Below are 27,703 nucleotides of genomic sequence, written 5' to 3'. Positions count from 1 at the left end.
CACAGCCTGGCCCGCAGGTAGCATCCCTTCTGCACAGGTGAGGGGGGTTGGGGGCCCACAGAGGCGACCCCGGCAGTCTGGCTCCAACGGGGCCACCGGAGGCTGGGAGGCGGCCGTACCCCCAACGCCGCTCAGGAACTCAGATCGGCGCCCGTACGCCGCCGCGGCACACACCCCACCCAGCGCCTGCCCCTTCGGCCGCTTGGGGGCGCATGCACACCCCCCTCACCCCCCCGCCACCGCAGCCAGAGACGGCATCCAGGCCTTGCCCGGCCGCGCGCGGCGGCGCTGTGATCGCTGGTGGCCTCACTGCTTTATGATGTGGGGATGACGCAGAGGACGGCAGGGCGGGCGAGCAGGCGGGCGGGAGGGAGGAGCCCGTGATGGCTGGTGCCGCTGCCGTCGCACTGTCCCTCACTGCGCTGCCGGCCGCCGCCGCCCCTCCTCCGCTGCCAGCCCCTGGCCGCCGCGTCGCTGTCATGGCCGAGGAGGAGACCTCCAGCGAAGGGTGAGTAGAGCGGACCCGGGCTGACCCTCGTCTTCCCCATAGTTGTCTTCGGGAGAGGGGAGGAAGCCTGCGGGGGCGCCCCGGCCGGCTATATGCCGCCGCTGCAGGCTGTGCCTGCCCGCCTCCTCCTGCCGCTGGCGCGTCTCGCCGCGGCTCGTACAGGCGGGTTTACAGCTGGAAGACGGGCGCTGGCTAGCTGCGTGCCGCCGGGCTACAGATCGGGATAGGTTCTTTCGTCCCCGAGCGTCCGCCGGCGTTCCCGCCCTGCAGCGCCTCCGGTCCCGGCCGACCCGCCTGCCCCTGAGTGCTCCGGGGTCGCTTCGCGTGGCCTCTCCTTGTACGGACACGCTGGCTGCCATCTTTCCCCGGCGCACGGACCGCCTTCCCGCTATGGCTTCCCCGTGTGGTTAGAGATGTCCTCGCCGGAGCTGGCTCACAGGAGGTTTTGTCACCATCTCCGTGCAAGCTGTGTGCCTCTGCTCTGCTGCTTCGGCCTACGAGCTTCGCAGCTCCTGCCCCAGCAGCTATAATGGCGCACCTGCCTGCGTGCGTACCTACACTTTTGCTGTCTTCATTGTTTGGGCTAAGTGTGCACTGACGCTGTCATCTGCCCGTCCTGTGCACCCCGAGTCCAATATGCACGCATCTGGATGTGCTGCTGCCTCGTGCCTTTGTGACTTCACCTGCACATTCAGATATCTTCTCATTCCATCCATTCCTAGATGTAGAGCAGGCAGTAAGGTTTGCCAGCCTCTCTGCCACTCCATCCTTCTGTGTAATGCTCCATACAAGTAGGAGGTGAGAGAAAGTATTTTAGCTCCTTTGGCATAAATTATCCTGCTTGTGTTCTTAACATACATCCCTAGTACTTGTTTGTAACTTCTTTCTCACACCTCGGTATCTTCATTATAGCTATTAATCACTCTTCTGCCTGACATGACATAGTTCTACACTTTTTGTCTGTGTACATTCAAATGATTCCATAATAACAAAGCTTTTAACCAGTGGTCTACTCTTCTTGTATCCATATACTCTTTACTCCTGTGTCTTTCAGTATGTTTTAGTTCCTGTTTCACACTTAAGCTTGTGGTTCAGACCTGCTCTTATACCCTGTCATTGCTCCCAGATATATTGTCTGCCCTCCTTTATCCCACTACAGAATTGTACAGTAGTCCTATCTCCGAGTCTGTTCACCGAACATATGTAGTAAGTGTTCTGGTAACTTACTTCCCATTTTGTTCCATCATATTTTATGGGTCTAGTCCAAAAAATACTCTATCAGAATATACCTAGCTGTGTGCTACTCATACATGTGCTTCTTTCCCCCCCCTCGTCAGGTGTGCAAATATACTTTGTGTGCATTGTTTCCATGAATTTTCCCCAGTTCTCCATCTTTTAAATATCAGACGTTGCATCACATTGCTGATTTGCCCTTCAAAACTAATTTCTTGCCTTTTCTTCTCCATCTCCCTTCTCTCATAATCAAATCCTGTATTATTTTGAGAAATTACTCTTGAAATTCTTTAGTTACTTTCATGAAAATCATGCTGTACATTCATGGCTTGATCTCAATGATGATGCTCTTTGCTTGTTGTTGTGTTGTGTGTCTGTTGTGTTTCAAAACTGCCTTCTCAGTCATGTTCTCTTTTTAACCCTTTTTCCAACTTTAGGCTTTGGTATTTTGAGTTATGTAGTTTGCTGCTCTGCCAGCTCAACCTGACCAGAACTGGACTATTCATCTTTTCCAAATTCCCTGTTAAGTCTTTATTATTATATATAGAGAGCATTCTCTTTTCAGGTTTAAACTTCCAAGGCTTCCCTTTCAAAGCACTTTGCAGTTTTGTCTACTCTGTAACTGTGCACTCCTCCTTTCCTCAAGCTTAAAATAGCTTTTCAAAATAATCTCCCCCGCATCCCTCTTCTTCAACATTATCCATTTGAAACTAGAGTCTCCTCAGTACTGTGTTCTTTCTGACCCATTCACGAAGTACATGTCATTTGTAAAGCCTCTTGTTGATGGTTTACGTGTTTTCTAAGTAAGACTCTTAAAATAGCTTTCCCTCAGCATGTTTTGTTTGCATGTTCATTTGGCGCATTAGCCTGAACTGTATTAGCTGTCTGGTTTGATCACACAGAGTGCTGAGTGCTGCTGAGATGGTGCCAAGCACCCTCAACTTCAGTAGCCTGCGAGGATTGCAGGATCAGAACACAGGGCTAGGAATCTCTGGCTAAATTTTCAAGTTCCTCATCATGGTTTACTCAGCTAGATAGCTTTAAAAGGGAGTTGATTTTCAGGATGCTGTCAGTGTCCACCTTCTGAACAATCAGGCCATTTGATTTGAAATCTTACAAAGTAATGGTTTTCCTGTCCTTGTATGCATTTGGGAAGAGGAGATCTGTGTTCATCAGGAAGATCTCTCTTCTCTCTCAACTCAGACTCACTGGGGAGAATGAAAGATGGCAAAATATAATAGGGAATATCTTCTCATTCTAGTGAAAGAAAAGAAAAAGATGGGCATGGCCCTGTTCCTGTATGAAGAAGAATCTCATCTAAATGCACCTGTGAGAAGCTTGGTTAAACATGATAGGGTGTAGAACAGTTATGTTCAGCTTTTTCTGACTGGCAACCATAGGCAAACATTATGTAAGAAAGTTAAAAATAATTAATTGCAATGAGTGTATTGAAGTTGATGATCTGTTCAGCTCTTCTTACTCAGTCTGACCTCCTCTTTGAATTCCCTTGTTTATTAGATATTCTTTGACTCATGCTTAGGGCAAAGATTTAGAGAAGAGTTTTCTGTTTTGGTTTGTGTTTGTTTCTTTTTCCTTTTTTTCCCCCCTCCTCAATTTTTTCATTTGCTTTACCCATTTTACATTCTTCTCCATGTTTATGCCTGACATACTTACTATCATGGAGGGACTTTTGGGTTTCAGTTAGGCCCATTTATACATTTACTTACCACTTTTTTTCTCAGCCTAGCAGGAAATTAGATGATGGGGATGATGGCAGGGAACTGCCAAAGGACTACAGCACTGGTCGAGGTTTGTTCATGAGGCAACAGAGAGGCCCCTGGACATTGCTTCATGGCTTGAAAACAAAATAAGTAAAATTTGGGCATCCCATACATCTACTTTATAATTCAGTAAATATGTTTATGGGGTTTTTTTTGAGAATTCTTTAGTTCTTCATAGATCTTTATGATTTCTAAGGAAGACTGCCTTAGGAAATATCATCTTGAGGTTTGAATGCCACAGGCTGGACATGTCTAAGCTGAAAAGTTTTTTTCCTCCACTCTTTCTGAAACTTGGTCTAATGTTAGACTGTAGGAGGAGGGGCCACACCAAGATGCTCTAATGAGCTGTCAAGATCATAGAATGATAGAAAGCACTGGGTTGGAAGGGACTTCTAGAGGTCGTCAAGTCCAACACCCCTGCAATAAGCAGGGATGTCCCCAGCTAGATGAGGTTGCTCAGAGCCCTACCAAGCCTGACCCTGAATATCTCCAGGGATGGGGCCTCCACCACCTCCCTGGGCAACTTGTTCCAGTGTTCCGCTACCCTTATAGTAAAGAGCTTCTTCCTATTTTCCAATCTAAATGTACCCTTCTCTAGTTTAAAACCATTGCCCCTTGTCCTAGTTCCATGTGCCTTTGTAAATAGTCCCTTCCAAGGTTTCTTGTGGGCTGCCTTCAGGTACTGGATCTCACTCTCTGAGTGCCAGGACATCCTCCATTGCTCCTTTCCAGTGGCCTGTAGAAACACTGGTTACCACCTTTGGTGAAGCAGCTTTCAAGTGCATGGCTTCCACTGCCACCACTGGGCATGCAGGTGATCCCATGCTGTGTGTGCTTCATGCTTTGTGTAAGCAGTAGCTAAACATAATTTTTTGAAAACAGATAGTTTTAATGTCTGGCCTGAAGGTTTCTGCTGCCTCCTGTAGGTACTCCTCCTCAGTAATTACCTGGCCAAGACAACTGTGATGGAAATACCCCATTAAAAAAAAGTCTGGTTAGATGAATCAGCCATTTGGCTCAGGTCCTTGAAGAAGAAATATAAGCAGAGGTTTTAAGCTTACATTTAGGATGTTACTGGTGCAGTAACAGGTTAAAGAGGCTATTAATTGTCTGGGTCAAGTGTAAACTTTCCACATATCAAGCAAAGACTTCAGTACAAAAGCTGTCAAAGTAGGGTAAGGGTACCAGTGAGTGAGAGGGGGGTCATAGACCCAGTGGAAATTGAAGTGGAGCCATAAATCACAGGGGCAACTAGTTGTGGGGTTGCCATTGTGTTGGTGACTCTGGCTCATTGGGGAACAAAAACTTCAGCCAGTATTGCATGCATTTGGATATATTAAAAGTTTATAAAAGACTGCTAGGGGCCTGGTAAGGCCCAGTTAGAGACTGTCCCTCCGAAAGGGACAGTGTCTATGCCAAGAGAATCTCTGACTTTTCTGAACTCTTATGGGGAGAATCTGAACAACTTTCCCAACTGATAAATTATGAAAGCATGTTCTTCCTTGATAATTCGTGGTTTGTTAAGATTGCATGTTGAGGAAATTTTTATTTTCATGTTTCATAACTTTTGAGTATTTACTTGCAACTCTGACATTCTTTCATGATAGGTTTTTTTGTACATGATTTGTATTGACAGCCAGAGAGAAGAGGGCATGGGAGGAAAGGTGAGTGTCTGCACTTGCATGGACTCTGAAAGATCCATATGAGAAGTTGAATAGGAGAGGGTTCAGTGAAGCTGTATAAGGGAATGAGGTCAGTCTGGAATAGGGTTAAGAGGGTAAAAGAGGAGGATTTTAAGTGACACCAAGAAAACATGGTAAGGAATGGCAGAAGAGGGAAGATGCTCTGAATGAGTTGTAACAAAAAACTCAGGATTGTAGGAGACAGCAGGAAGCGGGGGAAGACAGAAGTGCAAATTACAGAATCACCAAGGTTGGAAGAGACCTCAAAGATCATCAAGTCCAACCGGTCACCACAGACCTCATGACTAAACCATGGCACCAAGTGCCATGTCCAATCCCCTCTTGAGCACCTCCAGGGATGGTGACTCCACCATGTCCTTGGGCAGCCCGTTCCAATGTCTAACAACTCTCTCTGTGAGGAACTTTCTCCTCACCTCGAGCCTAAACTTCCCCTGGCACAGCTTGAGACTGTGTCCTCTTGTTCTGTTGGTGGTTGCCTGGGAGAAGAGACCAACCCCCTCCTGGCTACAACCACCCTTCAGGTAGTTGTGCATTGTGTGACAAAAAAGGCAGGAGTACTTCTTGCCATTGAGAATGTCCACTGATACTGAAGTGAGAAAGAGTATTGCAAAGAGAGGAAAAAAAGAAAATTAGGTAGGTTAGTGCTAACTATTGTAGACTTTACTTTTCAAGATTATGTTTACTGAATGTCACACGGACACTGAAGGCTTATTATTTGCATTGTACTTTTGCATAAGGTGACAGTTGATGCAATGGCTTTGTAGACCCATGTGACTTCTCACCCATTTTTAAGACTACTTACACTTCCTTGACATCTAAAGCATTTCTTGTGTAGGCATGTACACACAACAATCTGTTGTGAAAATGGTTGTGCACTTCCTAAGTTTTTTTTAGAGGTGGAAATGATGCTAGGTAGCCCCAAACATTGAGTACCAGTTCTTGAAGTTTGACATAGGGAGCTCTTAAGTCTTGTTATAGATGGCTGTAATAAAGGGACACAAGGTGGAAGCAGTAAATGATCTGTAGTGAAACAACCTGTTTTCTGTGTATTCACACTTGACTACACGTGGGGGTTTGTGTATAGCATGATTGGAGCTAAGGGAAATAATCATGTGCTTTGGATAGGTAGAAGAAAGCTGACAAGGTTTAAGCAAGGCTGAGCTTACACAATGTCTGAAGGGCAGCAGAAGTACATCAGTAGGTGGATGAACAAAATGAAAGTAGTAGGAAGTTAACATTAGAAGAGCACCAAGAGGGTATTTTAATTTTCTTTATTTTAATTACTTATTTTCTTCAGAAAGTGCAATGTGTTGTTTGTAAAAACACTTAACAGCTGTTAGCAACGCCAAGTCCTATCAGATGTGAGTTTACTGTGGAGGAGGCAGGGGGATGTAGGTCCTCAGTGGTACCTAACCTGTGTGTTAGACATGATCTCCATCACAGGGTTGAGCAGTTTTAGTAGGACTGTGCAGCTCTCCCATTTCCTCTGCATCTTTCTCTGTGTTCTTCCATACTTTATTAATAGGATTTTTTCTATAGATCATGTTTGATTTTAGCTTTTAAATTAAAATATAAAATGATGGGCCATAAGAATAGATGTGAGATGCGAGGAAATAACAGCTTGCTTAGCTGGTTACTATTAGCAGTTTGTGGACCATGAAGTTTTTGAGGGAAAATGTCTGCATGTTAGATTGTGTTCTAAATTACAGAGGAACAGTTGTCATGGGCTCGGCCAATTGAATCTACTGATGAATATTCATTACTGTGTTCAGGTCATGCCAGCTTTAAAATGAAAGTGCTGGCTGGAGTGAATTGTCATGGGGCTTGGAAGTTCAGATTCTGAGATGAGAGGTTTCCTCTTTCTGGTTGCTGTTTCTGGTTTTGGGGTGTTGGTCTTTTCCATTAGGCTGGCTGCAGACTTGGGGGTGGTAGGGTCATGCTTTAGCTTTTGCTTTTCTGTGAAATAGCTGTGGTAATTGTACACTGAATTATTTTCATTGAACTCTATCTCAACCACAGGGCTTTTTGTGTTACTTTCCCTCCTGATCTTTGCGGGGCTGGGGAGGCTTGCTTGTGGGGGTGAGGCATACGTATGACTGAGATCCAGTATGCAAGGGAACAAAATTGTAGGTCAGCTCTACTGCTCAAGTTGCTCAAGTGAATTTTAAACTCAAATATCAAGAAGAAACTGGGTGAGGCACTTAGGTCTAGTTGGTTAGTTAGGGTTGGGTGATCAGTTGGACTTGATGATCTTGGAGGTCTCTTCCAGCCTGGCTGGTTCTGTGATTCTGTAAACTGGCCAGAAAACTCTCTGCTTGTAGATTTGCATTCATTATTTACATTTTCAAGTTAATTTTGATAGTGTTGGTGATAGAGGCAGGAATAAAATTTGCTTCTGAAATGTTACTTAAATTCCAGTCTTGAACGCTCTGAATACAGAGTTCAAGATGCACATGAGGAATACATTGTTTTTACCTCTGACCTAGTGTAGCAGCATTCTGCAATAACCTGTCACAGGCTTTTTGTTGGGATAGGAATGATGTGCATTACACTTCCTAGAAATATTATTAAGAGGTTTTCAAAACATTCTGTTTTAATGTTGCTCAAGTATCCAAGAGTTTCACAACATTTAATTGCATGGAACTTCTTGGCTCCAAGCTCATCTTAGCAGAACTTTATAGGCAGAGGTATAATGTTATCTGGGGGTAAAAAGAACTGGTTTCCTTTTTAACTGATTCACAGCAGTTTCACACTTCTTTTTTTTGGGGTCACCTCCTGCAAGTGGTAAATGCAAGAGACTTGTTAAAGGCTTCAAGTCTACTGTGTCCATACCATATTCCTAATCCTTGCTTCTGAGTCTTGTCTCTTCGGTATGTTCCTCAAGGTCTTTCCCTGAGGATTACAACATTTTTGGTCTTCTCATGCAATGATTATGAAGTGGAACATAAAATATTTTTTGTTCTGAGGTTTGTTTGCAACTGCCAGAGTCTATTTTTTTTGTCCTAAGAACGTCTAATCCAAATTGTTGTTGTGGTTACTACATCTGACTTCTACCAGAAGCTGTGCTTCTGGATATACAGCTTTTGCAATAGCAGTTATTGTACACAGATTTTGTATGCTTGAGTGATTCTGACTGTATTCATTATTCTCAGAAAATTGGAGTGCTAACGAACATGCAGGGCTTTGGGGACAGGAATGAAGGATTGCAATTACTCCTAAAATTGGCTGTGCTCTTAAAGTTCTCATGAAACCATATCCTGAGCCTTGTTCCTGAGACATCCTAGCCTAGTTAAATCCAGGCTGACAAAGGTCATAATTACATGTTACTCTTTGTCACTGGCTGCTCTGACTTAAAAGCTTGCTGCCCTCTACTTTGCCTCCCTGGTCTGTTTTTGCACCTTATTAGCCCCTAGGTCTGATGGTTAACTGTTTGGCTTCTTTGTAGCTGGGTCCCCATTATTAACTGGTTTAAAACAGGTTTTTTTAAGGCTGAGTCATTTCATCAATCTGATAGAGAAAGCAGAGAGCAACCTGAAAATTCAGGCTGTGCAACCCCCGGGTTACTGCTTACTAAGCCCAACAGAGAAATGAAAACAAAGAAATACAGTGCTTCTCAGGTGGGGACTAACCCATGGACTTCTCTGGGAGTTTTTTCTGTCTCATTTTAAAAAATTGCCTTCCCTTGACTTAACAGAGACTAGAGTTGAATATTTGAATATTAACTGCAGTCAGCTACTTCTGACAGAGGTTTAAGTCTATACACATTTGTTTGCAGCATCTTCTTGTCAGTTTCATGTGGTTTGTGTTGTTACAACATGATAAACAGTTTCATAATTTCCTAAACTTTCAAAATTTAGTTAGGAAACTTGAGTCCTCTTTCATGCTAATCAGTAATGCATTCTGTCATTTTCAATTAAATGTGCTTTGCTTTATAGTTTTGCTTTATTTTAAAATTAATGAAATCTCACTTTTACATTCTTGTATGTTCTTGGAGCAAAAGGAGCATTTAATTGTAGTCTTAAGAATGTCATGTATTTACTTCTCTACATTGAAAATTTTCCACCCCAGATTTCTCTCTCATAGGAAGATTTCTGCTTTAAACTACTACCAAACTTGAAGGTGTCATTTGGGGGGGATTTAAAATTATTACAGGTTTTGAAATGCTGAAGAGACTGCTGGCTTGTCTGAAACCACATAGGAGAACTTGAACCTGTTCATGATAGTGAATCAAGAAGGATAAAGTAATATCCTAATTTCAGTGGTACTACATTATGCATTTGAAATTTCTTAGCACTGCTAGTCATTTACTATTGTGCTACCAAACAGAAAAATGTTACCAAATTTGATTCAGAGGTATGCAGTTCCAATATATAATAGTTTTTAAACTTCCTGGAGTTGAAAATAGTTGTCCTCAAGTTTACTTTTCAATTTACTTGAGTTCTAGAGACATGTTTTCTTGTAATTTAATGTGCTAGTTTGAAATAGGTTTATTGCATTTTTCTCTAAAGTTTTTCGGGGAGGGTGAGGGTGTTTGGGTTTGGGGTGGGTTTTTGTGGTGTTTTTTTCTTTTTTGGGGGGGGTGTTGTGGGTTTGGGGTTTTTTTGTTAGTTTGATTTTTGTTTGTTTGTTTGTTGGTTGGTTGGTTGGGGTTTTGTTTGTTTGTTTATGTTTGTGGTTAGTTTGTCTTTTTCCTGTTGGGTTGGTTTGGGGTTGGTTCGCTGTTTTGGTTTTGGTTGGTTTGGGTTTTATGTTGGTATTTTTGTTGTGGGTTTTTATTTTCTTCCCCAGAGATTTGTTAAACAACCTATATTCAAGATAAATTCTTGTAGTAAACAGAGAATAGAGAGGCAGCTCCATTGCTCATGCTTTCAGTTACATTCCTGTAATCCTTCGCCTGTGGGTATTGTGTAATTGTTGTATAGCCTGAGCTCTGGTTTCCCTATTGATAGCATTTTTAAGTCCAGGTAATCTTCATGACAGGGAAGTCTACTCTCCACACTGCCACTGCTGCATGTTTCAGCATGCGTTCTTGGTCTATATTGGGAACTTTGTTTACCTTACTAACTTCAAGATTCTTAGTGACTTCCCAGTATTGTAGAAGGATCTCTGCATGCCCTGTCTCAGTGGGTCATCAATTTTCAATAGATCATCAGGAGGCAAATGGTTCTCCTTTCATTTACTCTGATGTAGTAGAGTTCTGTTTACAGTTTTCGTGTTTTGCTTTTTAGCCACACAGGCTTTGCAAGTATTATTAGAACTGTCTCTGTAGAGGTGGTGTACATGGAAAAATAACCTCTGTTGAGTGTGTCTTGGAAGCATGCATTTGTACAAATCCAATGTAAGTAAAATATAAGCTTGAAAAGTGAGAGAATGTGCTCCATGTATGTACATTTTTATCACTTAGAATTCTAAGCAGCTTTTGCTGAGTATTTGTGGAACATCTCTGTGTGGTGGATCTTCCTTTTTAAATCCACATTACAAACCAGAAATCAGATAGACTGTTCAGCTGTTTGACTGTATACCTCACTGTTAGAATAGATGCTTTCAATTCTGTAGTATTATCTAAGCTTTCCTGAGCATTTTTGTGGAGCATGTAAAATTTGTAACTGGCTACAGATCCGTCAGTTGTCATGCATGTAATCAGCTGTCACAAGCTAGATAGGATTAATCTAGCTGACAGAATGGTAGTATCCAAGTTGCCTATTTGCCACATTCTTCATCCAATTTGACCTAATTAGTGGAGGTGGATGGGTGGGTCGGGTTCACTGTGCCTCTGCCTCTACTTGATTCTTAGTTATTTTGAAAGTTACCCTTGGGCAATTTAAGCTGTGCAGTAACAGCAAGTTCTTGATTCAAATTAACATTCAAGCAGCTAGGGAAAAGTGGTATCATCCTTAGTTACATTTCACACAATGCTCAATTATTCTTTACTACGTGGATGTCTAAAGATAGTAATATTATTTGTTTTAAAATAATTTATTTAAATTGCCCTTTTGGGTTTTTTTAAATCCTTTCTTGGTCCCAGGGAAACAGGATCCTTGCTCCAGTCAGCCAATGTGTTAGGTCCTCTCCAGAGCTTGGTCCCTGCATATAGTGGTTGCAGCTCCATGTTGTCAGATGCCTGTGCTTGTGTCCCTTTTGTTTTCATTCCTAATTACTGTATTTGATCGTCACTGATCATTTCACTAATCTAGCCTCACACTAATCCAGCCTCACACTAATCCCTTTGACTTTCTCCATACCTAAAGCTATTCAGTGTGTGGCTTTGGGGCTTTCCCTTACCTTCTGCTCTTCTCTCCAGAAGCAATACAAGAAGTCTGTAGGTCTTTTGGCACAGAGTGTGATTTTTTGCAGGTCAGCAGCCCTCCACATGGTGCCTCTGATCTTTCTGGCCTCTAGTACTCCAAGCTTTATCAGGTGGCTGTGAAAAGCATAACTGACCCTAAATAGGAGACACAGGGAAGCATCTTATGGCATGCTCATGCTCTGCCCTACTGATGAGTGTTCATTTTAGCATGGATGTGCATGCTGGTTTATATTACTGCATGGCCACAAACTCACAGATTAAATTCCCCTTGTTAATATGTGCCCTGGTGATTTGACATGTAATGCCCATATGTTCGGTTTAAAATGGATAGATAGAAATTTGGGCTTTAGAAATTTGGGTTTAGGCTGGAGGTTAGGAGGAAGTTTTACACAGAGAGAATGATTGCCCATTGGAACGGGCTGCCCAAGGAGGTGGTGGAGTCACCATCACTGGAGGTGTTCAGGAGGAGACTTGATAGGGTGCTAGGTTGCATGGTTTAGTTGGTTGGGTGGTGTTGGATGATAGGTTGGACACGATGATTGCAAAGGTTTCTTCCAACCTGGTCTGGTCTATTCTATTCTATTCTATTCTAGTCTAGTCTAGTCTATTCTAGTCTATTCCAGTCTATTCCAGTCTATTCTATTTTCAGTTGCCAGATTTATTTCACACTTTTTGATGTAACAAGCAGCTAAATTTAATGGATTTCTTAACTCCATGAAATACAAGATTCCTCTGAGTTTTCTTTCAGTGAAATAAAGATAGAGAGTGTCTGGGAAATGGTGAGTGATGAGAGCAGAGCAAGGTCTGCCTGGTCTGACAGTGAGTAGTGTGCTTAGAATGTCTCCATTGCTAATGAGCATACTGTCTTGAAAGGCCCATTGCTTCTTTTTTGACATTGCTTAGCTCTTAATTCTACATCACAAAAATAAAGATGATAGAACATGTAAGCAAATGCCATTCTTGTGTTTGTTTAGAGGACATTGTGTCCAGTTCTGGGCTCCCCAGTTAAAGGGAGACAGGGAACTACTGGAGAGAGTATGATGGAGGGCCATGAGAATGACTGGGGGACTGGAGCATCTCTCTTACAAGGAGAGGCTGAGAGACCTGGGGCTGTTTAGCCTGGAAAAGAGAAGACTGAGAGGGAATCTTAAGAATGCATACAAGTATCTAAAGGGTGGAGGTCATGAGGGCTGGGCTACTTTCAGTTGTGTCCAGTGATAGGACAAGGGGCAATGGGTACAAACTAGAACACAAGAAGTTTCTTTTTCACTTAAGGACAAACTTCTTTACTTTGAGGGTGCTAGAGCCCTGGAGCAGGCTGCCCAGAGGGATTGTAGAGTTTCCTTCTTTGGAGACTTTCAAAACACTCCTGAACATGATCTTGTGCAACCTGCTCCAGGCGAACCTGCTTTAGCAGGGGGGTTGGGCTAGGTGATCTCCAGCGATCCATGCCTTCCAACCCCTGCTGTTCTAAGATTCTGTGATTATATAACACATTTAGTCCAGATGCACAAAAGAAGCGATACAGCCACAGTCTGGTTTTCCAAAGTTATGAGAGAAATTACTCAAACAGACCAAATAATTGATTGCTCTCCACATGTGAAAACCATCTAGCAACATAGCAAATATTTTTTTGGAGGAGGAGGGAAAAATCAAAGATCAAAGTCTTGTATATAGGTAACTGGATTCCTCAAAAATAATTTTCTAGAAAAGTTTTGGGCTTTTTTTGTTTGTTTTGAGTCTTTGTTTGTTTGTTTGTTTTGTTACAGAAAGCCTTCACTTGCTCTTTTATTTCAACAAGTACAGAATGACTGAAGTATTTCAGCTTGTTGACTGTCAGGCTGTGTATATGTGGTATCACTTCTGAGTGAAAATCTCTGTGTTTATAAACACTGATGAAAGTATTGATAACTTACAAAAGTAAGAGTGGGCATCAGTTACAACTTTTTCAGTCTAATACAGTTTTCAAAATACTTTTTCCTGAGTAGGCTGGTGTCTCTCTGACTGGGAAATAAAATTCTGTGGACTGTAGATTTCACTGTGGTCATATCTCTACGCTATCTTCATGTTGACACATTGCAGCTATATATGTCTGTAGTAAAAAGTAATATGTAAAGAATTTTCTTTGCTAAGTCAGTGGGTTTTTTCCAAGAAGAAACATTTAATATAGTTTTGGCTTGAGTTAAGTAGTCACTGGATTTGTGCTTCTGACCTAAGGGTTATGAATGAAGATGCAGAAGGATTGTTTCAGAAGGCTGGTGACATAGCTATTCTTTAGTACTTTACCAGAGTAGTTCATAACATTGAACACAATTAGTGATATTGTGAAACTCAAATTTCACAGTTCTTTACTGGCAAAATTGCTTTGGGCTAGTGCCAGCTTTAATCCCTTAAAAATCTTAAATTTTAAATAAATATGTTGATTAATGTGGAAGCAAAACACTTCAGTGCCCACTCCTGTAAGCTACTGAGTTCCTCAGTTTCTCAGATTGCCTGAAGAGACGATGTGGAAGGATATAAAACTGTGCTTTTCCAGTCCCTCAATACACCACCATAATGACTCTCACAGTCTGATAGTTTTGGGAGGTATTTACAGAATACTCAGATGGGTGTGTTTCTCAGAGGAGTAAATCATACTGGGTAGCAGTGGGCATGGGTGATGGGATAACTTTTTTGGTTTGGGTTTGTCGCGTTTTAATTTTTTCCTTTATATCCCCTAATGTGTTTCTATGAATTTGAACAGTGCTGCTTGCAAATGCACTGTGTGTCCTCAGAAAACCTTCCATGTTGTGTCATAAACTTAGGAGCTATGCCTCTGGGGTAGCTCAGCCCCTTGAAAAGGTCAGAAGAAGGTACTTTGTGTAAGGAACGTTGGGAGGCACGTAATAACTGATTTGTTACCAGTGCGTGTTGTACGCTCTGAAAAGCTGAACATTAGTAACCTTATAGTCTTTTAACATTAATTGTTGTACATCAAATACTTGCAGTATTCAGTTCTGAAAATACTAACAGGAAAGCAGTTCAGTGTAGGAAAAAAGTGTTAAAGTTGATTGTCTCCATAATAAGGGATGATCTGAGCTCCTACAGTAGCAGCCTTTGCACTGATAGTCTGAGCTACTTCAAAAATAGATGAGAGGGGAAAAAGAGGTTTCCATCTTGAAAATAAGGAAGAGCTGGACCCAGTTGCTGTGTCCTTTGAAGCACTGCTGTGAGGCAGTGCTGCTAGCTGAGTCATTCCTCATGCTCTCATGTTCAAGATAGTACTACCAAGATAGTAACTGACAGCTGGAAAATCAGCTTCTGTTCGTGGAAAATGCTGTTCTGTTTTCCTCAGAGACTTTATTCCAAGTTGTTAATGAAGGCCCTAGGTTTTTGCTTAACTTTTTGCTTAATAAACCTGTTTATTCTCCAAAGTTTGTCTAGTGTGTGAATCAGTTCAGGTTAGGCTGAACAGTTTATAGCTTTCTTGGAAATAGTAGGTGCATGCAAGGTAATGTGTGTGCAGGCAGATTTCCAAGGGAACTTGAGTCTGGAAACCCCAACGATTGTATTATATATATCCTGCCAGGCTTGTCAGGTTGGCATAAGGGCTGATGGTCTCTAGGTTCTCAGAAGCAGCCTACTCTGACAAATGTCTATGAGTAAACTGTGGTAAAGAACACAGAGTGGAGAAACAGCATGCTGTTCAAGGAGTGCCTCTGATCACGACACCAAGCCAGGAGAAAATGAATTTCCTTCTTTCTACTGTTCACTCCTGTCCTGAATGGTGTGTAATTTACATGGGTTCTTGTATTAAGAGCAGCAAAATATGTGTCTTCATAGTATCAGATGGTGCAAAAAGTTGCCATCTTGCTCAATAAATTTGTATTCTGTTGTAGGTTAGGATGGTTATTCAGCTGGCTTCCCGCCTGGTGTCCCACGTCACTGCTTCACCTTAAAGAAGCTGAGGATAAAATGCTAAAATGTAAGTATTTGTATTTTAATAAGATGTGTAGATATAACTAGATTTTCTATACATTTATATTAGCTGTAATCAAAGCAGTGAAAGAAATAGGCTTAAAATTAGATTTTTGTCATTCCCTTATCTAAATATTTGATTGTAGGCTCTCTCCTTTGAAAGGAGCTCTTATTTAAAACAGTGATTACTGTAGACTGCGTATTTTTTCAGGCATATCTAGCAACATCTTTGTTGTTGCCTTTTTTTATTCCCCTCCCCACTCTTTCTTCAGGTATCACAAGGACATACAATAAACGATACGTGTATATATCTAAAGGAAATAAAATATGGACACTGACGTTCTCTCCAGACCTTTCACATAAAACTCCTCTTGTTCTGCTGCATGGGTTTGGAGGAGGTGTTGGACTGTGGGCTCTCAATCTTGAAGATCTCAGTGAGAACAGGACCGTTCATGCTTTTGACCTCTTGGGATTTGGACGTAGCAGTAGACCACAATTTGACACTGACGCTCAGGAAGCTGAAAATCAGTTTGTGGAGTCCATAGAAGCATGGAGAAAGGAGATGGGGTTAGAAAAAATGATTTTACTTGGACACAACCTAGGTGGATTCCTGGCTGCTGCTTACTCATTAAAATACCCATCAAGGTATGTGAAAACAAAGCATTGAAGGAATTCATTTTCTGTATTTGAATACTGATTTTAACATGTTTAATTTCATCAGTCTCTTTATAGATTCTATTAAGTAAATATCTATTTTCTTTAAATCAGCATAGTCATTGAATTTTAAGACCAAACTGTTTGTTTCCCAGGTGAATAGAAATAAGTTGATGGGATAAACATGCTGTTCTGCATACTTTTGTGTTCCTCCCTGGTTTTGTTCAGTTCCTCCTTGCCATATTACAAGGTTGAAATGGCAAAGATCGTATTTATGAGTGTGTGTTTTGTGACATCTCTGATTAAACATAGTGTCTGCCCAACTTCCTCTTGTTATTGAGACTTCTGAACAGAATTCCCCTAGGTAATTTGTGCCTACATGGTAGCGGTCAGCACGTGCCAGCATGATGATGTGAAAATTATTTTAGTGACTGATTTAAATTGTCTGTATTCCACTTCATATTTGACTGCAAAACAACCCAGCTGCTGCCATCCTACAATGGGATTGCATCAGTGTTTTTTGTGGTACATTGTGGCCATCAGCTAATCCATTTTTCCCCTTAAACCAATATTTTTTCTCCTTTTTAACTTACATGGTTATGTAGCTCTTAGTGAGCTTAGGATCCCACCACCTGAGGTCATTCTGTATCCAAAAAAAAGACATTGCTTTTGTTTTGATACACATAGTGGACTGCTGTGAAAAACTGAATGTAAATTTTACTTTCCACATCATATGGCAGATTCTGTACTACACAAAACATACCTTATTATTTTATATTCACATTGATTTATGGCATATACAATATTTTTCCCCCCTATTTGGAGATTTTTGAGTAAATTCATGTGCAATTTTTTCCTAAAGCACTTTACCTTTTTTATTTCTAAGTGGATGAAGGCTGCCTCATGTGGGTGGGTCGCATATGAAAGTGGGTGTACATCTAAATCCATTGTTGCAGTCGAGAAATGCAGTCCTCTGCTTGTAGGGATACAAACCTGGTATTCTTCTGAGCATAAAGCAAATTCTGGCTAACTGTTTTGTTTCCTGTAGGGATTATTTACAAGTCTCTTACCCCTTTTTCTGAAATATCCTTTTGGATGGGGATATTGTTTCTGCCCCCTGCTGATACACATCAAAAGTGGGGTTTTTTCCGTGCCTCACTGTGCTTAAGTTTGGGTTAATTCATTTGGGGGTGTTTCAGTTTGTGCTCCCATATTAATGTTTCTCTGAAATTGAAGTAGCACCTCAAAATTAGCAAACTGACTGGTAGGGTCTTAAGACAGCATTGAATCAAGTGATAAATATAGCACAGCTTTCAACCAGATTATCTAACAATGCATTAGAAGCTTAAGGGATTCTGGATACATATTGTTAGGAAAGTAGATCTGTTTCTTCAAGCACAGATGAACAGTTAATTTACTATGTTGTACCAGCATTGCTCATGGGACAGCTGAGGTTCCTAATCAAAAAGATGCCTAGTTAGAATATTCCTCTGTGGTGGTGGGTCATGATTTTAAAATACTGCAACTTCTGGACCACTACTTTTGGAATGACTCTCATGGTCACCTTCCCATTAGCCTGGATTATGTTTTAGACTTGATTACCAAAAAGATGAATGTCCAGTAGAAAAGAAAGTGTTGAGAAAGGAAACACAGAAAAAACCTTACTCTGTTTTTATTCATGTTTGCTGTGTTCTCTTTAGTGGCATGCTGCCTTGTTGCTTATGCTCATTTAGCCTCTAATCTCTCCTGCTTAGTTAAATTCTACTGGTGTAGTTACATTCTACTCGTTCGTCTCTTACTATTGATGTTTGCTGCTGCGTGCAAATGTGCTCATGGCTGAGCTGACAGCCAAGACACATCTTTGTGAGCTTAATCCTTTTCAACCCCTCATTTCAAGCACAGATTTTTTGTTTCCCAACTGTTTATAGTCCAGAAATAGTCTTTGGAATCACTTCTCACATAGTTTTAGGGCACTAAGAGCTCTGCTTTATTAAATATCTAATCTTGTGGCTTTGAAAGAGAATGAAGTCATGAAAAAGAAAGTCAAGATCATGAAGCTTGCATAGAAAATCACCTTAAACATGCAAAACTGCAGTTAAAGTAACTTCTTTTTTTTCAGAAACTGACAGTATCTAGGGCAATTAGAATAGGTGGACAATTCCAAAATGGAATTGTCTACCAAAATGAAACAGATTTTTTTGCTTGAGGGGGACTCACAGCAGGAAGCAGTTAGTAGTTGCATGTGCTGGAGACTCTATACTGAGATTTCCTTGAGTAATATTTTTTATGAATTGTCTCTCTAATGTCTGTTTCATGAGCTAAACCAAATAAACTTAGAATATATCTGATAATTTTGCTCTGCCTCTCTCAGTCCAAATTTTACTTTCAGAACATGAATTTTCAGATAAATTGCATCTCTTACAATGGAGATCTTAAATGGCTTGGAAAAAGATTTCTAGCAAGTTTACTTAAATGAAACAGATGTAATTGTCTTCTTTTTATCTCAAATTAAAGTGCTCCTGCAAGTAAAGTGAACTCAGCATATAGATTAGGCTGGTTTTAAAAACAGAAACAAGATTGGCCTTTTTCTCATATGTGTGTGACACTGGGTATCTGTTGAATGCTTTGTCACACGTGCTTCCAAGTTCATACATGTGACTAACTGCAATTCAGTCTCTCTTTAAGTAGCAATTGAAAACTGTTGATGAATCAGAAACTAGGTAATAAGCCACTTTGATAGAAGTGACTAAAACAGGTTTCATAGTCTACAGATAGTGCATTTCCATGGTACTCAGTTGAAGAAAAAGTAACGTGCTCTAAACCTCTGAACCTTTTCTGTCAACAGGGTAAAACATCTTATCTTAGTGGAGCCGTGGGGTTTTCCAGAGAGGCCTGACAATGCTGAACATGAAAGACCAATTCCGATCTGGATCAAAGCACTAGGAGCTATATTGAGTCCATTTAATCCATTAGCTGGGCTGAGGATAGCAGGACCCTTTGGTGAGTTTTAGCTACTCTTAAATACCATTTGTTCTTGTTAAACATGGGGCAAATACACCATTCAGATAAACTTTGTTGCAAGGCCCCATCACCGGCTGAGAAAAGAGTTGGAGGAGAAAATGGAAGGGATTGAGGAAAGATGAACTCCTTGGGACAATAGGGCAAGCTCTCTTTCTATTAGAAATACTAGTATGACAGTTTATAGCAAGCTACATTATATTATTGTAGGCTACAGTAGTGAGTCAGATGATGCAGAAGCCTGACAGAGGCACAAATGTGAAAAGGTTTTTGGTTGTGTTTTTTTTCTTTCTAGTTGCCTCTGGTCAGAAGTGCGTTTAGTTTCCCTTCCAACTGCAGTTTGGTCAAACAGGATTTCCAAATTTGCTTGATCATAGAATCATAGAATCAATTAGGTTGGAAAAGACTTCAAAGATCATCAAGTCCAACCTGTCACCCAGCACCTCATGACTACTAAACCATGACACCAAGTGCCGCGTCCAATCCCCTCTTGAACACCTCCAGGGATGGTGACTCCACCACCTCCCTGGGCAGCACATTCCAACGGTTAACAACTCTCTCTGTGAAGAACTTTCTCCTCACCTCAAGCCTAAACTTCCCCTGGCACAGCTTGAGACTGTGTCCTCTGATGCTGCAAGGTTCTCTCATAAATTTATTTACCTCTGGCATATGTTTGGAGACATGAAATTAAAACTGGAATCTTTCCATTTCCTGTTTTCTTACTACTCTAACAAATTTTGTGGGTCTCATTGAGATCCTGCATCAGAGTGGCAGTCTGTCATTTCTATTTCTACATTTCTTCAATGGTACTGATGAGATGTTAGATAAACTTCATGTACCCTAGTGCTAGGAGAAGGGATGTGAGAAGGGTGTGCTCAAATCTTAAATTCCTCATATGTGTCCCTTCTAGTGGGGAAGGAAGTTACTTGTCTATCACTGCCTGTACTACAGGAGTATCTGGTGCAGAGGCTGAGATAAAGATATCCTGCAGGCCACTCACAAGTTACTCACCTCTTCATCACCTTTAGTAATCAGTATGAAGATAAACTACTGACATTTCTAGGTTTTTGGTTACATTTAAATCACATCTGTATGTGAATCTCTTTTGCAAAATACGTGTATTTTTAATGTCCTGGTCTATTTGATTGTTTGCTGGAGTGTGACAATGTTATCATTTCAGACAAGCAAGAGGTTTTGTACAAACTTTTTTTTTTTTAGGTAAAATGGTAATTCATTTAGCAACAACCTGAAGCATATTGAGTGATAAGCACTGATTTAATGCCTTTTATCCAATAACAAATGCTTGCATAAATCAGTTCTTGTGAAAGAATTCAAAGCTGAAACTGTCTGCCTTAGCAAGTGAGCACAGTCAAAACCATGCTTCAGAAATAGACCCTGCCTTGGCAAGATATCCCCAGCCTACCCTTGGTTGTATGTTACTGTGGAACATGAGGGAGACATGGAACCCAGAGATAATCTTTTTCTTTGAGTGCTTTCCAGTTAATTGATTTGCATGTTATCCTTCACTTAACTGGAGCAGTCACTCAGGAGGCTTGTAGTATAGGGGTTTCGGTGCTTAGATTGGATTTGTGAATTTCATTCCTAGAGCTGAATGCCTAAAAACTCCTCAGGTCAACAGTAATGTCACTGTGACCAAGCCCTTTTGTGGAACTCAGTCTTCAATGCTAGTATTTCTTCTAGCATTTCTGTAGACATAATTGAGAGCGTCTTCAATAAACATCACAGGAATGAACAAGTAGGATTTCATTCTATATTGGTTCCGAAGTGCCTTGACTCCTTATTCTCCCCTGTGAATTGTCATGGAAGGAGAACAGTTTTGTAATTGAACTCACAGGCACAACCTTTTATCAAAACAGAAAGTGAATTCTAAAACTTGGTAACTTTCAGTCCCCTAGTTATTGGTAATGGTGGTGCTGTGGCCTCTGTACTGATGGCAGAATCGGTCTCTTTCTTCCAGGTATTGTTATTTCATCTTGGCTGTATTGTTTGTGTTGACACAAACAAACAAACAAAACCCCAGCAAAAAAGACAGATGTCCAGCAATTGAACTCACCATAGAGAAAATACAAGCAGCAGAGCAAATTGTAGAACATTTGCAAAATGTTAATTGTTTCAGGACTTAAATGGCTGATTCATAAGGGAATTACTTTATCTTGCACTGTATTAGCTTTCTGAATTGATTTAAAGCATATGTAAGGGCGTGTTGCAATAGTCTAATCTTAGTTTACAAAAGCATAGATCACTGTGATAAGGTGTATATAACTAGCACCAGGCCTTTGGCCAGTGACAGAAGGAAAAGAAGTGACATCATCATAATTGCACAGATTAACAACAGTCTTAATAGTCAGTAAACCCAAGTGGTAGACAGTGAGCCTTTCTCTTCTTCAAGGATGACTGATATTCTTAGATTAATTAGGCTTTTTGAGGCTCTTGTCCCAGAGATCTGTCTGGTCAACAGACTTAAAGAAGTGATCACTTCCTTAAAGAAGTGATTCAGAATAGGATCTTAACTTTAGAAACCTGAACTGGCCTGTGAGGGGATCTGCTTCTCTTCTTGGGTCTTAGTCTCAAGTTGAGATTTCTACACCTGTCTTTCAGCATAGACTTCTTTCATCTGGGCAGTAGTTAGATGAACTAGCTTCAGAAGAACATTTATATAAAAGGAGACCACAGATTAAAAAATAAGGCCCTGCTTTTTCAACAGTTCCTCTGGTTCTCAAAGGTGGAATGCTTTGACCTACCCATAGCTGTCAGAGCAAGGAGAAAGACAGTTTCAGTATTGTGTGAGACTGAAGTGGCAGCAAAAGGACAATTCTGCTTGGCCCTGTTGCTGGTTCCCATTGTGTATTTCTTCTGCAGCTTCAGTAGCCCCTCTCAAATATTCCCTATATGTATTTAGCAGAGATTGAATTGGCCTTTTCTCATGCAACATAAAATCCTTCATTCCCATTTGGTGTGATGCCATCATTTTTTCTAAATACATGCAAGCGATGAAACTACACGTTGGTTTAGAAGTCATCAAGCTTAGCCATGAGGTCCAAAGGTACATGGTTAAAGGGTTGTAATAGGAAATGTTAGGCAATCTGATGAAGTTGTATAAATTCCTTCTCTAATGAATCTTTCTGTTTTAACAGGATTAAGCCTTGTTCAGCGTTTAAGACCAGATTTCAAGCGCAAATACTCATCAATGTTTGATGATAACACTGTGGCTGAATATATCTATCACTGCAATGTGCAGTCACCCAGGTTAGTATGAGCTTCCCAGTGCATGTTTTGAAGTCTGTCAGGCTGTCTTTCATTTACTGAGTGCCTGCTACTCCCTCCAATGGCCCTGGCAACAGTGTGTTTGTTTGGGTGCAGTTTTGTTTTGGTGGTGGGCATTTTTTGTGGGTTTTTTTTTTGTTTGTTGTTTTGTGTGTGTGTGTGTGTGTAATGGGTTGGGGCAGGTCCCCTCCCCACCACAGGCAGAAATAACGACTCAGGCAAACGGATTGCAAAAGTGATGAAAGTTTAAATAGAAAGCAGTGAATGTTACAGAAAACCCAAAGCGCAGTGACAAAGAAAGATCCCATCCCCACCTGAGGGTGCATGCAAAACCCCCAGGGCTCCTTCTTCCCCCTCCCTCTGCTGGGCTAGTCTCAGCTGGCCAGGCCTGAGACTGCCCATCCCCCTGTGGCCTTGGGCCCAATCAGGCCCATGGCCGGGAGATCTCTCCCCCAGTTACCAAGTCTCGGAGAGGGAAGGAAAGAGGAAGTGCCAGACTCCGCACTGGATCTTATAGTGGTGCAAAGAATTATGGTAGGAAATACACAATTTCCTGTGTCCATCCCTCTGGGCTGGACTTCTGGACACAGGAAGTGAATGCACCAGGGGGGCACCCAGCTCAAACTACAACAGTGTGAAAGGTAACATTTATTGTATTAATATAAGAGGGGGAAATAAAAAACAACCACAAAACAGGCATTGCACTTCTGAATTCTGGAAACTAATAAATGTAAAAGTTATCCTAATCCTGTATTCCAAACTACCTGTGTGTTAATGATCATAAAATCATAGAGACAATAAGGTTGGAAAAGACCTCAAAGATCATCAAGTCCAACACATCACCCAAGACCTCATGACTACTAAACCATGGCACCAAGTACCATGTCCAGTCCCCTCTTGAACACCTCCAGGGATGGTGACTCCACCACCTCCTTGGGCAGCACATTCCAATGGCTAACAACTCTCTCTGTGAAGAACTTTCTCCTCACCTCGAGCCTGAACTTCCCCTGGTACAGTTTGAGACTGTGTCCTCTTGTTCTGGTGCTGGTTGCCTGGGAGAAGAGACCAACCCCCCCCTGGCTATAACCACCCTTCAGGTAGTTGTAGAGAGCAATAAGGTCTCACCTGAGCCTCCTCCTCTCCAGGCTAAACAATCCCAGCTCCCCCAGTCTCTCCTCATAGGGTTTGTGCTCAAGGTCTCTCACCAGCCTCATTGCCCTTCTCTGGACATATTTAAGAGTCTCAATGTCCTTCCTAAACTGAGGGGCCCAGAAGTGGACACAGCACTGAAGGTGTGGTCTAACCAGTGCTGAGTATAGGGGCAGAATGACTTCCCTGCTCCTGCTGGCCACACTATTGCTGATGCAGGCCAGGATGCCTGTTTGGGTATTAATTTTTAATAGAAATATTGTTACAGTAGTTTAATTTCTAAATAATGTCTTCAAAAACTTAAAAAATAAGGAATTTCATAGTTTTAATGTTACCAGTCAATAGTGTGAAAACATAGAATCCTTCCATTGAAAGTTACACACAAACCTTGAAAACTTAATCATACAGAAATCTCAGCCTCGTGTACTGTTGCGTTCTGTTACCAAAAGGCACAGATACTCCAGTTTAGAGAATAATGAAGATCCTATGGAACTTTAACTATTTTTTTGCACTTTTGAATTACTTGAAGTGGTGAAACAGCTTTCAAGAACATGACTATCCCTTATGGATGGGCAAAAAGACCAATGCTGCAACGGATTCCGCAGATGGCTCAAGACATTCCTATCACTGTGGTCTATGGAGCACGTTCCTGTATAGATGGTAATTCTGGCAGCACTATCCAGTCTCTGAGACCAAATTCCTATGTGAAGACAATTGTAAGTTGACTTTTAAAGCAGTCTTTTTTTTCTTCTGTGGCTTTGTTTAAACTGTGTCTGTGGTTGGGTATTTTCATACCAGCTGTGGAAATGCTATCCCTTCTGATTTAAAGCCTGAAGAAATAACTTTTGATTTCTGTAGAGACAGTGGGAGAAAACAAGTGCTGCATCACAGAAAACCTAGACAAAAGAGTATTGAGTTCCCAGAGTAAGACAGAAATACTGTAGCACTAGAAGCTAAAATAGATAGAATAGAATAGAATAGAATTAACCAGGTTGGAAGAGACCTTTGAGATCATTGAGTCCAACCTAGCATCCAACACCATCTAATCAAATAAACCGTAGCAAAAAGCACCCCATACAGTCTCTTCCTAAACACCTCCAGTGATGGTGACTCTACCACCTCCCTGGGCAGCCCATTCCAATGGCAAATCACCCTTTCTATGAAGAACTTCTTCCTAACATTCAGCCTAAACCTTCCCTGGTGCAGCTTGAGACTGTGTCCTCTCATTCTGGTGCTGGTTGCCTGGGAGAAGAGACCAGCCCCCACCTGGCTACAACCTCCCTTCAGGTAGTTGTAGACAGCAATAAGGTGTCCTCTGAGCCTCCTCTTCTCCAGGCTAAGCAACCCCAGCTCCCTCAGCCTCTCCTCATAGGGCTTGTGCTCCAAACCCCTCCCCAGCTTTGTTGCCCTTCTCTGGACACGCTCCAGCAAGTCAACATCTTTCCTGAACTGAGGGGCTCAGAACTGGACACAATACTCAAGGTGTAGCCTAACCAGTGTGGTGTACAGGGGCAGAATGACCTCCCTGCTCCTGATGGTCACACTGTTCCTGATACAGGCCAGGATGCCATTGGCCTCCTTGGCCACCTGGACACACCACTGGCTCATGTTCAGACTACTATCAACCAGTACCCCTAGGTCCCTTTCTGCCTGGCTGCTCTCCAGCCACTCTGACCCCAGCCTGTAGCACTGCATGGGGTTGTTGTGGCCAGTGTGTAGAACACGGCACTTAGATGTGTTAAATCTCATGCCGTTGGACTCTGCCCATCTGTCCAGCCTGTCAAGGTCCCTCTGCAGAGCTCTCCTACCCTCTAACAGATCAACACCTGCCCCAGCTTGGTGTCATCTGCAAACTTACTGATGATGGACTCAATGCCCTCATCCAGGTCATCAATAAAGATATTAAAGAGCATGGGCCCAGATCTTTCAGTAAGGACATTTTTCTGCTCTGCAAAGTACTTTCCTCTACAATGTGTTAATACAAGTAGGTTTTGTGGTCCCTGGTAAGTATCTGGAGGTTTGTCTGTGTTTTAAACCACAGCAGTCCTAATCCCTGCATGTAAGTATGACATAGTGAGCAGACTCTCATAAAGTGTTCTAACCTGGCTGTGTCAGGCTTTTGTTTCTCCCATAAGAGAATGGTTTGTACCTGGTCCTTAGGTTCTTGTTAGTACCTTCTAAGTCAGTAAAAAATACATAGTGTTGTCTTCCTCGCTTAGCATTATGGCATTATCATTTAAAATGTGTGTTCTTGGACCTTGATGTGAATGTGCACACTGCATTTTTTAATGATTTCTATAAAAACAATTGAATTTAAAAGTATTCTTCATGCATTGCCAAATCAGTCAGCTGTGGTAAGTGAATATTCACATAGTTACGACGCTATGAGGTGATAAAATGTTTGAATATACCAGCTGACTTCTTACTGATGCCTGGCTCTGTCTGGACAGAAGTATGCAATATGTCATGTTGATTGTATACTATGAAAAGTCATTCAGATAATGTTTTATGATCTTCATATAGATATCAGAGCTGGAACACAGAGAAGAGATGTTGAACTATGTACACGTGTTAAAGAATACAAATACATTTCTGAAGTGTTGACATTGAGACCGAAAGTGTTACTGAGCAGCTTAACCAGAGAGAAAGTTGTAACAAAGTCAGTGTTGAGAAGTGTACAATATATTGCTGGGATAAGCATATACCATTCAGGCAGGATTTTCCACTTTGTCAGTGGCCTTCAGAAGGGGCTGTGGAAAACATTATTGTATTCCAAATTAAGTTTTGTCAAGCTAAATACAGATTCCAAAAGGTAAATTAGAGTGGGAGAAATTATAGGGACATTGAAAAGACAATAGGAGGGAAAGGGTTCTCATGAGGCTGATACGTGGACTGGCAGTGCATCCTCAGTGAAACACACAGAGCTTCTGGGGGCTTATTATGTGTGTTTATTTCCAATTTATTTTTTTACTTAGAGTTTGTGGTAGATTTTAACACAGTAACATATCTATACAATATTGGCTTCAATTAGGAAGTTTAAGGAGTGTTTTAATGGAAGAGTAGATTAATCTTGGACTGATTATAAAATGGAAACACAATAGGTCAAATACCTTTGCTATACACTATGGTGTGACCCTATGTGTGGTTTTACTTAAGCCCTTAGTTTTGTTACAGAATTGCTGTGAAACAATCAAGGTCACAAATGTGGGGCTTTTTCCCTGTGTTTTGTATCATTTGGATTTTCCTTGTCCCTGCTTAACACAGTTATTGTTAATTATGGGAGTTGAAATCTGCTTCCACAAGCCTAGAAAATCCACACCAATTTAAGCTTCTGAGTTCTTAATCATTTATCCTAGTGCCTTCTTTAGTCTCTTCCAGATGTTTTTTATGATAAGAGAATACAAGTTATTTGAAACACTTGCAGAACTAAACAGCAGCCTGGCAGAATTACTAGAGTGGTGATGGAAATGAATCAGAATATGCTATGTAAAGCAAATTCTCAGTTTGTTTTGCAGTGACTTGTTTTAGTGGCGTTTCTTTTTCAACGAGGTGTGCAATTGAGTAAGTAGCAGGTTCACCCTCTTTTTCCCTTGGTAGCAAAGGTCCTTCAACATCTGAAACAAGCTTGGTTTTCCTTATAATTATAGTCCTTTTTAGACTGTGTGATACCACCTCCTGGCAGCAGTTGTGCTAACTGCGTTAACACAGCTTGGGTGCGAGGGTTCCAGTTTTAAAATGTAGCAATGTATCAAGTAGGTGGTGTGTATAAGTTGAGTTCTTTGCATGTCCCTTTGCTTGCTTGTTAAGCTCTTGTGAGTTTGACCTGTTTATTCACCTTTTCCCCTAGGCTATCCTTGGTGCAGGTCATTATGTGTATGCTGATCAACCTGAAGACTTCAATCAGAAAGTGAAAGACACCTGTGATTCTGTGGACTGACTGACTTCTGTTCTTTAGGAAGTTACAGGCTAGATAGCATTCATAGCAATACTATTTGGGAAATCACTAAAAAATGTGGAGCTAATGGAACAGGCTCTGTTTGCACACTGTTTCTTCTAAGAAGCCATTTGCACACTTAAATCACTTAGTGCCTTATGGGGGGGGTGGGGA

The 27,703-nt window shown here is 41.4% G+C and overlaps 1 protein-coding gene across 3 annotated transcripts; it reads left to right on the top strand.

The window, feature by feature from the left end:
• The first annotated feature begins 362 nt into the window (after positions 1 to 362).
• ABHD5 (abhydrolase domain containing 5, lysophosphatidic acid acyltransferase) lies at positions 363 to 27,703 on the top strand. Of its 3 annotated transcripts, none has more exons than XM_054160949.1 (7): positions 363 to 508; positions 15,411 to 15,496; positions 15,762 to 16,134; positions 18,989 to 19,143; positions 22,317 to 22,428; positions 24,125 to 24,311; positions 27,443 to 27,703. In XM_054160949.1, the coding sequence occupies exons 1-7, from the start codon at positions 384 to 386 to the stop codon at positions 27,530 to 27,532; spliced, it is 1,128 nt and encodes a 375-aa protein (XP_054016924.1). In that variant the 5' UTR covers positions 363 to 383; the 3' UTR covers positions 27,533 to 27,703. The 3 variants fall into 3 exon arrangements, with proteins under 3 accessions (XP_054016924.1, XP_054016925.1, XP_054016926.1); XM_054160950.1 differs by lacking the exon at positions 363 to 508 and adding an exon at positions 1,004 to 1,054; XM_054160951.1 differs by lacking the exon at positions 363 to 508 and adding an exon at positions 5,141 to 5,186.

Source organism: Dryobates pubescens, chromosome 4 (genome assembly GCF_014839835.1).
Source record: "Dryobates pubescens isolate bDryPub1 chromosome 4, bDryPub1.pri, whole genome shotgun sequence".
NCBI classification, from domain to species: domain Eukaryota; kingdom Metazoa; phylum Chordata; class Aves; order Piciformes; family Picidae; genus Dryobates; species Dryobates pubescens.
Note: the sequence above shows the minus strand (reverse complement) of the source record. Positions and strands in the feature narration are given on the sequence as shown.